The sequence below is a fragment of the Sorex fumeus genome, unplaced genomic scaffold (assembly GCF_029834395.1).
Source record: "Sorex fumeus unplaced genomic scaffold, SorFum_2.1 ptg000002l, whole genome shotgun sequence".
NCBI lineage: Eukaryota > Metazoa > Chordata > Mammalia > Eulipotyphla > Soricidae > Sorex > Sorex fumeus.
In genome coordinates, this window is record NW_026606059.1 from 10,526,281 (window position 1) to 10,541,574 (window position 15,294).

Sequence of the window (15,294 nt, forward strand, 5' to 3'; positions counted from 1 at the left end):
GCAAACGCCCTACCACTGTGCTATCACTCGCTTCGGCAGCACATATACTAAAATTGGAACGATACAGAGAAGATATATTTCACTAACCTACTTTTTTTTAAAGCCTTTACATTGCTAAAATTTATGTTTGTTCATTGCAGCACTCTTTACAATAGCCAGAATCTGGAAAAAACCTGAGTGCCCAAGAACAGATGACTGGTTAAAGAAACTTTGGTACATCTACACAATGGAGTACTATGTAGCTGTTAGAAAAGATGAAGTTATGAAATTTACATGCAAGTGGTACTACATGGAAAGTATCATGTTAAGTGAAATGAGTCAGAAAGAGCGGGATAGACACAGAAAGATTGCATTCATCTGGGGAACATAAAGCAACAAAAAGGGAGAGTAACACCCAGGAATGGCTGAGATTAGTACCAGGAATTTTGCTCCATGAATGGAAGGCCAGCCACAGGCTCTAGGTGAAAAGGAAGCTCAGATAGAGAAGAGAGTACCAAATGAAGGGTGTTGTGAGGGCCCTCCCAGGGTGGGAGAAGCATGCTAAAAGTAGTCGATAGACCAAACATGATTGCCACTCAAAGCCTCTCTTGCAAAACACAGTACCCAAAAGAAGAGAGAGAGAACAAGGGGGAATACCCTGCCACAGAGGCAGGATGGGACGGGGGGGTGGGGATGAGGGTGGGGGGGGATGCTGGACCCATGGGGATGGATGACGGGCACTGGTGGAGGGATGGGCACTTGATCATTGTATAACTGAAACCCAAGCACAAAATTTGTAAGCCTATAACTGTACCTCATGGTTTTTCACTAATAAAAAAAGAAAAAAATGGAAAAAAAATAAAAAATAAACATATAAATCCAAAAAAAAATAATAAAATAAAATTTATATGACTCATTGAATATTGTGCTTTCCACTCCAAAAAGAACTAATTTTACTAAACTGTGGTATCACAACATAGTTTAGCTGCATGGATATTAAAGTTCATTGACTCAAAATTCTTTCTTTTAAAGATGAGAAAACTAAAAGCCAATGTTCCAAAATTAGTCACAATAAAATACCACTTGAAGTACTTTGCCAGGTTTCTGTTTTGTTTGTGCACCTGAGAGCGCTTCCTGCTCAGTGCTCAGGGGTCATTCCCAGTGTTTAGGGGATCATGAGGTACTGGAGAGTGAACCCAGAGCTTGAGCATGCAGAAGCCTGCCTCTCACAGGCTGATCTATTTTTCCAGTCCATTTTGCCAGATCTTCTAAGGTATCCTTTGATTCATTGTGTAATCAGAGATCAACTGATTCAACTGAATTCATGAAAAAGCAAGCAGAGCATTATTGACATTTTCATTGTGATAAATCTTTCCCTTCTACAGAAATGATACTGACTCCAAATGCTTTCGATTGTTACTCTGACTTAAAAACATGATGTCCTCCGTAAAGACCATTTTGGTACATATAACACATTTATCAAGAGGTCCAGGTGGAGATATGGGAATTGGAGTCAACTTTAGGTGCTGCAGAAATCCCTTTCTTGAGGACTGTTGATAGTTTCGTCTCCTCCTCCTTTTAAAAATCTGGATGCTTTTACTCTGTTAAACATCTGTTTCTGTTCAGCAGGCAATAAAGAGAGTCTCCTAAGTAAATTTGAGTAGAGTTCGCTCTCCATCTGTCAGAGGAAAAGCCCAAGAGGGTGTTTTGCCTGCAAGAGGACAAGGTCCTCAGCTGGCTCCAAAAAGGCACTATTAACAGCCCATCTGTGGACATGCACGATAAGAAAAAACAGAATTTTGGGGGGTTAATGATCATAAAATGTGGAGGCTTTCTTTTTTTTATTTATTTAATGAAAATGGCAGCTAGGTTTTAAATTCTTTGCTTTTCTATTACCTCTTCCACGACGCTGAAAATTGTTTATGATATTCATATCAAATCAATGCAACGTTCCCGATTCTTTAACCGAGTTAAGGCCCAAGTACCCCAGAGCTGGGAATTCAATAGCACAATTAGTTTTAGAACTTCAAGCGTCAAACTCTTTTACACTGAGACTATCAAAACAGGCTGGTAACACTTCTCAGAAGAGTTTAAGGATTCTGCATCTTCAGATGAGCAACCGGCCTCAGTCCTTCAGAGGCCCATTTGCTGAGAAGTGTCACAGGGACTTTAAACCAAGCACAAATATCTAGTAAGGAGATGAAGGGCAGTACGTAGAGGTTAGTGAGATGGGGAGAGGGGAGGAGGGGGGGAGGGTTGCCAAATTTCACTATAAACCACATTACCTTTGGATTTGTTCAGGAAGCAGGGTAAGCTTGTTGTTGTTCAAATTAAGCAGGTTCAAGTTTTGTAAGCCATCTGTTGGGAAATAATTTTAGTGATGATAGCTATCTGTTAGAAAAAAGAAATCATTTTAGGCATTTTTCTTGTGTCTTTGTTTTCCTGCTTGCCTTCGTAAAGGCTCTTTAGGCTGTAGATGACAAACTTTCAAATAAGAAATGGGGATTTAATACAAATTTACAAAGCTAAGTCTTGTTCCTTGAGGATAGTGTCCCGCCAGGCATATTATGACTGGGATCAAAATCTGAAGGGTATCAATCAGAAGGCAGAGAATATATATATATATATATATATATATATATATATATATATTCTCCGGGAATGTCTGTGGAATACAGAATTTAGTTTCTTATTACAGCTTCATGTGCATTTTCTCTATTTCTCTTTCTCCCCTCTCATATTTTCTCTCCCCTAATCTTTTTCATAAGCATCTCTCTCTCTCCCTTCCTCCTTCCTTCCCTCCCTCCCTCCCCTCTGTCTCAATGCCTAAATTTCCCCCACTCTTCCATATTTTTATACCCATCCTCCTGCACCCCCTGAATTGTGCCCACAAACAGTGTAGCAATGGTTCTCCCACTGAAATGACTCCGGTAGCCAAGATGGTACTAGTCAACACCCTGAGGGCACGGGGCAGGACTGGCAACAGAGAACCTGGTGAGAATCTGCCCAGCTGCACTCAGACGTGACTAAGGGGGCAGCTGCCCTTCTTCTAGCTCATGCTCCTGCCATGGTGTGGAACGTGATTCCAGTGTTGCTAAGCTTTCCTTTTCAAAACAGACAAAAAAGGCTCAGAAACTCAGATTCTCACATGAATTCCCCTGATTTGCAAATTTTGACACTTCAGTTAACTTTGTTTATCGGGACGCCAAAATAGAACCAGTGTCTTTCGGAGCCAGGGTCAGCCCATAGCTCTGCTCACTTCATGCGAATGACTCTCTCGAAACAAGCAAACTGCGTTACTCACCACCATCCTCCTCAAGCAAGAGAATCTAACTGAGCCCACCCGAGACACGGGCCCACCTGTCCCATCCACACCAGTCAGAAAGGACAATGTCATATAATACACCCCAGACAAGGTGCAACTCCCAGGGACCAAACTACCTTCATGTGTGGCTGGTCAGCATCTGACAAAGAGTGAAAGTGATGGCAGTCACACTAATTGGGATTTTTAAAGTTCAACAGCCAGAATCAAGAAATGCAGAATCTAGACACAGGAAAGGGCACTCTAAGCAGATTATGTTTTGAAAGTCTCAAAATATGAAAAGCCCGAGGGAAATACTCTCTTACAGAACTCTAAATTATCACGCTAGACTGTGATAAAAATCAGATATGTATATATGTATATATATATATATATATATATATATATATATAATGTGGGCTGGAGCGATAGCACAGCGGGTAGGGCGTTTGCCTTGCATGCAGCCAACATGCCCGACCCGAGTTCAATTCCTCTGCCCCTCTCGGAGAGCCAGCAAGCTACCGAAAGTATTTCACCCACATGGCAAAGCCTGGCAAACTCCCTGTGATGTATCTGATATGCCAAACACAGTAACAATAAGTCTCACAATGGAGATGTTGCTGGGCCTGCTCAAGCAAATCAATGAACAACGGGAGGACAGTGACAGGACAGTGACAGCTATAATGTATGTATATAGTTTAAATTTCCCCAGTCCATATGGTTCATAAAACAGTATTATCTGTCTGAATACCCTTAATTTTTTCTTATGTGTAAACTGTTTTCTTTCTAATTCAATGTTAATTGACCCTGAGTCATTCATGTACATATAATTTATACATATAACTTTATATCTAATGTGATATGATAGATGACATCACTGTCACTGTCCTCCCGTTGTTCATCAATTTGCTTGAGCGAGCCCAGTAAGGTCTCCATTGTGAAACTTGTTGTTACTGTGTTTGACATATCAAATACAAACTCAGGTTGGCCATGTTGGCTGCGTGCAAGGCAAACGCCCTACCCGCTGTGCTATCGCTCCAGCCCATAGATGACCTATTTATATATAATGTATATATAATGTGTTGCTTCAATAAGTGTTTATCGTTCTTATATAAAAGAAAAATTATTTCTCCAGGAAATATGATTTCAAAATACTTTAAAAAGAGGATAGTAGAGCACATCTGTAGTTTTTTAAAAATCTCCCCCAAATGTTGCATGCTATACAATAAAACTTTTACATGCCGCTTGACGATGGCAGTTATTATATATCATACCTGGAACTATCTAGAAACTTATAAATTCCAAAATTTATCTTTGATTTTTGCCACTGGGAATAAAGTAAAAGAGTGATAAAGTAACTTGTATGAATCAAACTATAAAACTTCCTGGGTCCACAGAAAGGACGGGTGGTTTCCTAAAAGAAGAGGGAGTAAATGCAGTAAGGAGATCATTTTCCAGCAATGGAGAAACTCAGAAATTCTGTTGGTGATCATGAAGTACATACCGATGTCAGATTATAATATGGCATGCCTAAAAGACGTGATTTTATAAACCATATTATGTCAATAAATGTTTTATTATCACCTGGATTGGGCTGGAGCGATAGCACAGCGGGTAGGGCGTCTGCCTTGCATGCAGCCAACATGGCCGACCCGAGTTCGATTCCTCCGCCCCTCTCGGAGAGCCCGGCAAGCTACCGAGAGTATCTGATATGCCAGACACAGTAACAACAAAGTCTCCAATGGAGACGTTACTGGGCCCGCTCGAGCAAATCACCTGGATATTTTTTCCTGATTTCTGTCCTGATACCCACTCTACACTTAATGGGAAGAGTATCACATTGAATAGAGAAATTACTAGGTAAGAAAAACATAAATAAAAGAAAAACACTTATTGTTTCATATCTATTCTTAAGAAATTCTTCCCAAATTAATTTAAACTTAGTATCACGACCGAAGATTAGCACTGCAGCATTGTCCTCTCATTGTTCATCAATTTTCTGAGCGGGCACCAGTAAAGTCTCCATTGTGAGACTTGTTGCTACTGTTTTTGGCACATCGAATATGCCACGGGGAGTTTTCCAGGCTCTGCCATGTGGGCTGGATACTCTCGGTAGCTTGCCGGGCTCTCTGAGAGGGAGGGAAGAATCGAATCCGGGTTGGCCATGTGCAAACACCCTACCGGCTGTGCTGTCAAACCAAAGATTCTGAATAAATATCTGACAACAAATTTTATTTCTTTGATTTTCAACTAATGTACTTCTCTAATCCTCAAACAGGAATTTTTCATTCAAGAGTCAAAATAAACACTGATTATGAAAGGGGAAAATTCACTAACAGTGATACCTGTTTTCGTAGGTCTACATATGAAGAAATACATTAGTTGAAGAAAAAGGTGCATTATCTTAAAATTTTCTTTTAAAACATTGTCCCTTACAGGACCCAAGAGATAATTCAGAAGTTAAAAGGCATGCCTTGCATGTGGCTAACACCAGTTCAATCCCTGGTCCCACATATGGTTTCCTGAGCAAAGCCAGCGATCACTCCTAAACTCAAAACCAGTAATCTGCTATAAAACCAGTACACTGTTAGGGGTGGTCCAAAAACAAAAATATATATTTTAAAAGAAAAGAAAGGAAGTGAGTGTGAGTCCCTTCCCTAAAACATACTATAATGTTATTTATTTGCTTATTAGTGGTTTGGGTTTTGTTTTTGTTTGGCTTTTTGGGTTACACCAAGCAGTGCTCAGGGGTTACTCTGTCTGTGCACTCAGGAATTACTCTTGGTGGTGCTCGGGGGACCATATGGGATGCTGGGGATCGGACCCAGCTTGGCAGCATGCAAGGCAAACGCCCTACCCACTGTACTATAGCTCCGACCCCTGCTTATTCGTTTCTTTGGGCAGTGCTTAGGAGTTACGCTTGATTCTGCGCTTGGCAATTGCTCCTGGAAGTTCCCGGGGGGAACATGGAATTCTGAGGATTAAACCTTGGCCCCCTCCATGGAAAGCACATGCTCAGCTCATTTAACTACCCCTCCTGCTCCCTGAAATTTTCTTAATATTAAGAGTGGGGTGTGAATATCTCCTCCAAAGATTAATGTAAACTGTGTTTATATTTTATTCCTACATTATTAAATATTAGATTACTTTGACATTACTATTCTTTGAATAACTTACCACATGCTTCACTTGTGAAGTTTTGAATGTTATTTTCAAATAACTGAAGCTGCTTCAGGGAAGTAAGGTATTTAATCGCTTCTGGAACTTCGTTTAAGCAGTTATTTCCCAAATTTAGTGTTCTCAGCTGCAAACATAAAGAGACTGAATACACTCATCTATCATTCTCCTTCAAATAAAAAAATAAATTCCTTTTCTGAGATCCATGTAACCTAAGACACATTAACATACCTTAATTATTTCACATATTCCTATAACAAAATTTATAAATAAAATTTAAATTTCATATTCACTGTTAATTAAATTATAAAGTAATTTTCAATGAAAGCACTTTAACTTCATTAAATTGTTACCCAAAGCACCCCAAGGGTGCTGAAAAGCACCATTCAAATTCACTCAACCCACTCCAGACTAATATGGTAACCAATGGACTGAAAAGCATTAAAGATCAGAAAAGGTGCTAGATTTTTGATATAAAAGATATTGCCAAATATATGATGTGTTCCTATCTAAGCTTTTCCCTTTAGGTCAGGAAGACATTCTGGTACATGGAATGAGAACGAGTGAACAGAGGACTGGGGGTCAGTTTCAGTGTCACTCTGTGTGATCACAGTTTGAAAGTAAAACTCTTACCGTGCTGTGGTGAGAAGATGTGCCCTGCAGGGACCACCTGCACAGATTACTCAGTGACAAATTAGTCACAGGAAGAACCACTTAGAAAGGGACTCAGATGCTCCCTTATGATGTAATCCAGTAATTGCTGGTACAGAGATTGTTCCCAATCTGTAGCGCACACAATGCTCTGGGTATAGCCCAGGGGACCACGGGATGGATGCTGAGGATCAAGGGACGACGGGATGGATGCTGAGGTTCAAATCCAAACCTGCCAGTTTATTGGGGTTGTACTTCCCAACAGATATCATTTTTCGGCTGGAGTGATAGCACAGCAGGTAGGGTGTTTGCCTTGCATGCAGCCAACCGGGCCAACCCAGGTTCAATTCCTCCACCCCTCTGGGAGAGCCTGGCAAGCTACTGAGAGTATCCTGCCTACACGGCAAAGCTTGGCAAGCAACTCATAACAATAAGTTTCACAATGGAGACGTTACTGGGTTCATCGAGCAACGCGATGAACAAAGGGAGGACAGTGCAGTGCTACAGTACTCATTTGATATCTGGGACCATAAACTGATGTCCAGGCAATGCGACAGGTAACTCTGGTGGCCCTCAAGCACTTCTGGCAATAACCACGGGACCCAGAGAAGTGTTAGGAACACACCTCTAATGCAGTGTATTATCCTCCAGCTCTGGAGACACTAAAAGTGGAGGGAAAATCTAGATTTCTCAAATAAGACATCAGAACTAAAGCCAAGGTATTGAGAGGAATGTGTTTCTTTCTCGAGGCTCTAGGAAAAGGTTTTCTTTTCTTTCTCCATTTTTATTTTTTATTAATTTTTTAATTTTTTTTATTTATTAGTGAAACACCAGGCTGGAGTGATAGCACAGCAGTACGGCATTTGCCTTGCGCACAGCCAGCCCAGCCGAGCCAGGTTCAATTCTTCTGCCCCTCTCGGAGAGCCGAAGGAAAGGTACACTATTTTGTGGATAAACAACTCAGGAACTTCATAGACTCAAAACCAAACCTAAAGGATGGGCTAAAGGGGTTACTGTAACACAAGACAAACCCCTACAAGCACAACAAACCCTTACAGAAAAATGACACAAAACCTCATAACAATAATCTCTCTCAACGTCAATGGTCTAAATTCACCAAGTTAGAGACAATGGTCTAAATGTCTAAACCAATGGTCTAAATTCACCAATTTAGAGACACAGAGTGGCAAAACAAATTCAGAGACTGAACCCAACATTCTGCTGCCTACAAGAAACACATCTGAACAGTCAGAACAAACACAGACTCAAAGTCATAGGATGGAAAACAATCCTGCAAGCAAACAACACCCTCAAAAAAGCTGGGGTGGCCCTACTAGTATCAGACAACGTAGATTTCAGGTTGACAAAGATTAGAAGGGCCAGTAAAGGCCATTTTCTCCATTTTTAGAGGCTGTCCATGTTCTTTGGTTTCTAGCCCCTCTTTCCGGGTCAAATCCAGCAGTGGCTGGTTTAGTCATTCTCAAATCATATCACTCTGACACTCTTCAATTTAATGACCTTCTGAAATACGGCGGGCCCACCTGGATAAAAAAGGATCAATTCTTCATCTCAAAGTCAGCTAACCTTAATGTTCATTTTTCCAGTACACTGAATTTACCTTCACATATGACCTAGCATAGTTATAGGTCAGAGAGAATTAAATTTGAGCATATTTGGGGGATCCAATTTGCCTACGATAGTAACTATTTGAAATTTCTTTTCCAAAAAAGGAGGTATTATTTTGTTGATACTTAATAGAAAGTTCACAGCTGCCAACCAGTGTTAAGAAAGATCTCTGTGAACAAATTATGAGAACTATGAGTGCCAGAAGTTGCAAAATATTCAAGATTTTGCCCAACTTTCAGGCAAACAGTTAACACAGTGTCAAGAATACTGGTAGAAAGCACGAGACCCCTGGGAAAGGACAAAGGACAAGTTATTATCACAGAAATAGCAATGTCCACAATAATTCAACTTTCATACCAGCATTGCAAACAGAAACAGATGGTTACAATGTATGCTATGGTTTGTATTACAGAAGAGCCCTCATTTAGGAAACCTCAATCTTTTGTAAAGGGCATTAAGTGTGCCTGCCCTTCGTTCTAGAGACAGACATTATCCATAATTCCCAAGTTATCAGCTATAAAAACATCCTTCAAAAGTTTAGTCCAAAACAAAAATATCAGTACGCTTGCTGAAAAACAGGCAACAAGGCGAAGAATTTATTATTTTCCCTTACCATATACTTTTCAGGTATTTGAAAATTCTCTTCTGTGAATTATATTTTCGTCACTGTATTTTATTTTAAAAACCTAGGAATGTAACCTAAGTACATAAAAAAATTTCGTGGCATAGCAAATAAATAAACAATATATAGTCAAGTTTGGCTCTAAAATGAGGTTTTAAATGTTTGGCTCAAATATGAGGTTTTGAATGTTGATTTTTCTGATACTTAGAAATATATCGACAACCAGCTCGTGAGGTGGGGGTGAATGAGTATAACTCATATATCCATTCCTAAGGAAGCAGCTTAATCAATTGAGGGGGGGAGGTTTGGGGCCACACCCAGCAATGCTCAGGGGTTGTTCTTGGCTCTATACTTGGGAATCATTTTTGGCATGCTTGAGCGACAATATGGGATGCTGGGGATTGAACCTGGGTCAGCTGCATGCAAAACAAGCTTTACCTACTGTATTATCTCTTTGCCTCCTAAATCAATTTTTCTTTTCAAAATATGTACTGTGGGCCCACATTCCAGGAGCCTCAAATTTCCACACAGAGACCGTTGGAATGCCAAAGGACCCCACCCTCTGTGCCCTAAACCAGGGCTGGATGGGGCAAGCAGGCGACAGAGTGCCTGGCCTAGTGCCCTGCACTTCCTTTCCCATTTGGCAGGCTGGGATAAACCTGGCCTGGGGGCCGGAGGGGTGGGGGGCGCCAAGATGGACCCTGAGAACCAAGCCAGTCCCTGATGCTGGGTCATTTGCGGGATATTAATATACATACATTGGAAGGGATACTGGGAACACTGGTGGTGGAGAATGGGCGCTGGTGGAGGGGTGGGTATCAATCGAGGATCATTGTATGACTGAAACGTAAGCACAAAAGTTTGTAAGTCTGTAACTGTACCTCACAGTCGTACATTAAAAATTAATTAATTAATTAATTAAAAATACATACATAGAGGCATACGCTGCACTGCACTGTCCTCCAGTTGTTCATCGATTTGCTCGAGCAAGCCCAGTAACATCTCCACTGTGAGAGTTGTTGTTACTGTGTTTTGCATATAAATACATCATGGGTAGCTTGCCAGGCTTTGTCGTGCAGGTGAGATACTCTCGGTAGTTTTCTGGGCTCTCCGAGAGGGGTGGAGGAATCGAACCAGGGTCAGTCGGTGCAAGGCAAGTGCTCTACCCGCTGTGCTATAGTGGCCAACTGGGCCGACCGGAGTTTGATTCTTCTGCCTTGGATTCCTCCGCCCCTCTCAGAGAGCCCGGCAAGCTACTGAGAGTATCTTGCCCACACGGCAAAGCCTGCCAAGCTCCCGTGACGTATTAGATATGCCAAACACAGTAACAACAAGTCTCACGATGGAGACTTTACTGGGCCTGCTTGAGCAAATCGAAGAATGGGAGGACAGTGACAGTGACAGTGACATATAGACATATACATATATGATGGAAATTATACCAAAGATGGTAGAAACAAGGGCCAGGAATGCTGGCCCATGGTTGGAAGCCTGCTACAAGTTGTTGGGAAGGGCAGTCAGGATAGAGAAGGGGCCACAATAATAATGATAGTTGGAAAGATCACTCTGGACAAGAACTGAGTGCTGAAAGGAGGTAAAGGGATAGACATGATCACCTGTCAATACCCCTGTATTACAAATCATAATGCACAAGTATGTGTGTGTCGGGGGGGGGGGAGAGAGAGAGAGAGAGAGAGAGAGAGAGAGAGAGAGAGAGAGAGAAAGAGCCTGAGAGTCTGCCCTAGAGGCAGGCCGGAGGCTGGGGGCGGGAGGGAATCTGGGGACATTGTTGGTGGTAAATGTACACTGGTGAAGGAATGGGTGTTGGAACACTATGACTGAAACACAATCATTAACAGTTTTGTAACTGTGGCTCTCACGGTGATTCAACTAAAGAAAATTCAAAAGTTCCCGCACTGCAGTGCCACGTCCTGCACAGGTCGACCCAGAGATCAGAATCCCTCTCCCTCTCCAGTTTACACTGGGGCCACATGGGTAGAGAGAGCTAAGCTGTGGGCAAGAGATGCCCAGATACTTGTGTCACCCGCAAACAGCACCAGTGATCCACGAGGAGCTTCAACCTGACTCCAAGCTGAAGGCAAATTGATCCCCACCACAGAAAAGAGATGACCTCGATTTGTGACTGATATTCTTAAAGGACTTAGAACAAACTCTACTAAAATTGTATGTGGAATTATAAAACTTTCTTGAGAACCAAAGTCATTTTGAGAGAAAACAAGGTGGGAAGTACCGCACGTGCTGACCTTACCATAAAGCTGTAGTAAATCAAAACTTGAGGGACTTTGATAAAGATAGCCTCTCAGACTAATGAAACAAAATAGTCTCAAGATAAACCCTCTGATTTCTGGACAGTTAATCTATGACGAGGGAGTTGGTTCCATGAAATGGAATAAGAAAGACCGCTTCAACAAATGATGCTGGGAAAACTGGATGGATGTCCAGTGGGGAAAAAAAAATGGAACCATACCTCACACCATGCACAAAAGTTAATTCACGTTGGATTAAGAACTTCAAAATAAAATCAGAATGTGCCAAATCTGCTGAAAAAAAAATAGGCAGAACCCCCCAGGGCCAGAATGATAGTACAGCGGGGAGGGCCTTGCACACAGCTGACCTAGATTCAATTCCTGCATCTCATATGGTTCCCTAAGACCTACCAGGAGTGATCCCTGAGTGCAGAGCAGGGGTAAGCCCTGAGCAGAGCTGGGAGACCCTAACCGATCCTCCTCAGGATAAAAAGGGAAAAAGAAAAGAATAAGAGAAGAACAGTGCTAAAAAAGAAATCTTGGAACACAGGAGCTGAGAAAAACTAGTAACAATGCAAGTTGGGAGACTGGACAAGGGACTAAAAGTTGTTTTATTCCAAATTAAATTAAGATGCCTTGTAGACCACGTAGTAATGGCATATCAAATAGGCCATTTGAAGCTAAGTTGTGTTCTTCAGTGTGACCAAATCCTAGATAAATTAATGAGTGTTCAGTCTGTCAAGCAAAATGTTTCACATGAGATTCTGAGGAAAACACCACTGATGAGCATCTGGGGAGAAGCCAGAACCTAGCAGAGGAGCATAAGAGATGGTTAGTGAAGGGAAAAGTGGACAGACACTATTTGCTATGGTAACAGAAACCCTTTATTGACCTGTGACCAATGCTTGGCTCCTGTGGAGTTTTCCTGGTAAGAACTTTCTCCTACATGGGGCTGGAGCAATAGCACAGCGGGTAGGGCATCTGCCTTGCATGCGGCCAACCCTGGTTCGATTCCCAGCATCCCATATGGTCCCCTGAGCACTGCCAGGGATAATTCCTGACTGCAGAACGAGGAGTAACCCCTGTGCATGGCCAGGTGTGACTCAAAAAGAAAAAAAAAAAGAACTTTCTCCTACACGCTTCCTTGCAGAATTTCCTTTCCTAATGAAAGAAGCTTCACTCTTTATTTGCTTGTTTGTTTTTGTTTTCTGTAGTTTTTGAACCCAGCTTACTCCTGACTGTATACTCAGGAATCATTCCTGGGTGGGTCAGGGAACATAAAGCATGCCAGGGATCAAACCCAGGCCAGTGGGATCAAACCCAGGAAGGCAAAAGCCATTCCTGCTGCACCATCTCTCCAGCTGGGAAAAGCTCACCTTGAAAGGCATGGAAGATTTTTGACTTGCCTGCATCTTCCATCTCATGCAACAGAGGAACCAACCCCTTTGCATGTGCTAGAACTCAGGGTGAATAGGGATGAGAATAAATTTCTCCTGCAACTGCATCTTTATCAGGATCCTCACTGGGGTCTGTGAGAACAGGTTTCTCCTGAGAGCAAGTTCCAAAGACATTACCAAAACCTCCGACTCAGGCTTTCCGAGACAAATAACAGTTTCACAAAAGAAGTCAAAAGAAAATGAAAACTATTTTAATAAACAAAAGATGTGGGTCAAATCCCAAAGGAAGGTTCAGTAAAGTCGAAGCTGAGAAAAACCACTGGATTTAGCAACATGAAAGTCATGAGTGACCTTGAAAATCAGGGTGAAGTGTCGGGAGAGGGATTGAAGTGGGCCATGGAGAAGAATGTGGAAGTGAAGAGCATGACTCAACTACTGGAAGAAGTTTTGCTATGAAAGAACACGAGACGTGGAGAGAAAGCTAAAGCTAGATTCTGCCTCTAGAAATATATATATGCTAATAGAGATGAGCTTGTGTTGAACGAGACCAATTGTTTTTAGGAGAGGCGCAACTCAGAATCAATCTCCTTTAAGATGAGAGAGAGAGAGAGAGAGAGAGAGAGAGAGAGAGAGAGAGAGAGAGAGAGAGAGAGAGAACAAAAGGGAATGCCCTGCCACAGAGGCAGGGGGGGATGGGGGGATGGGGGGTGGGAGGGATACTGGGATCCGTGGTGGTGGGAAATGGGCACTGGTGGAGGGATGGGTACTTGATCATTGTATAACTGAAACCGAAGCACAAAAATTTGTAAGTCTACAACTGTACCTCATGGTGTTCCACTAATAAAAATTAAAAAAAGAAAAAGATGAAGATGGATGGAGCAGACAGCACAGAGACTAAGGCGGCTGCTTTGCGTACAGCCTCCATATTTCAAGTTCCCTCACCCCATCCCTGCCCCATTCAGATCCCAGCACCGCCCCCCCAGTACCACTAGGTGTGGCCCCGCAAATAAATATTTAAAAGATAAAGACAGAGTCTCCTAAGGGTCAGGAATACTACTCAGTTGTAGCACTGTAGGGGAAAATACAAACCAGGTTGGAAGCAGAGCACTGAAGCTGTGACCACAGGAGGCAGGAGTTCCATCCCTGGCATTACATGGTCTGCAGAGCACCCCCAGGGGCCAACCCTAATCTCCAAACTACAGTGAGCCCCTAAGGACTGCTGCTTTCCAGCCCAAAGGAAATTACAAGTGAATGCCAGTCTTAGATTTAAAAAAGAAATTTAAGATAATCAATTGTGGAGCGATAGCACAGCGGGTAGGGCGTTCGCCTTATAAGCGGCCAACATGGCCAACCCGAGTTCGATTCCTCCACCCCTCTCGGAGAGCCCGGCAAGCTACCGAGAGTATTCGATATGCCAGACACAGTAACAACAAAGTCTCCAATGGAGATGTTACTGGGCCCGCTCGAGCAAATCGACGATCAACGGGAGGGCCTTAAATTAAAAGATAATCAAGTCTTAGGAGGGAATGTGGAGGTTAGCATAAAAGAGGACTATTAGGCGACAAGCAGACAAGCGAATTCCTGCTTATGAGTCAGTTTTTCCTCAACTGAAACACAGCAACCTGCTAGGGGAGATGCAAGAGGTTTGAGAAGGAAAAGGCAAGTTTGGAAAGTGATGTGAGGAAACGTAGTAGGGTGGCTAGCAACCTAACTGGTTTTCTGATTCAACATCACTCAAAAGAGAAGGATATAAAATGGGCGGGTGGTTCAGGAGAAGGTATTTGATCTGAATGATGGGTTAGCATCCTGGATCCTGGTCTTCCAGCTACAAAAGGCAACTACATGAAATTCTGAGCTACCTGATTAAGAATATTACAGAAGAATGTGGAAGTGAAGAGCATGACTCAACTATTTGAAGAAGTTTTGCTTCAAAGAGAGGCTGGAGCACTAGTACAGTGTGTAGAGCATTTGCCAACCTGGGTTCAAACCCCAACGTCCCATATATGGCTCCCTGAGCCCACCAGAAGTGATTCCCGTGCTCAGAGCCAGAAGTACCACATGGGCACCAATGGGTGTGGCTGTGCCCCGCACTCAAATAATACCACATGTAGCAGATGAAGAGGGTTTTATAAAAACCTCAAACCTCACATTTTAAAGGATTTCAAAGTTAAAACTAAGAGAAAATGAACAGAATTGACAGACTATGAGAGCAAAGGAAATATGAGAGGTCTTGGTGGCCTTCAAATTCATCAAAGTGTCTGAGAGACTGGCTAT

The 15,294-nt window shown here is 42.3% G+C and overlaps 1 protein-coding gene across 1 annotated transcript in view; it reads right to left on the bottom strand.

Annotated features, from left to right (window-relative positions):
- LRRC69 (leucine rich repeat containing 69) overlaps window positions 1-15,294 on the bottom strand; it is a 99,861-nt gene that overhangs the window by 69,023 nt on the left and 15,544 nt on the right. The window contains exons 2-3 of the mRNA XM_056113275.1: window positions 6,458-6,584; window positions 2,265-2,337 (exon numbers count right to left, since the gene is read on the bottom strand). Of these exons, the coding sequence (XP_055969250.1) occupies window positions 2,265-2,337; window positions 6,458-6,584 (200 nt within the window). The remainder of the gene's footprint in view (window positions 1-2,264; window positions 2,338-6,457; window positions 6,585-15,294) is intronic.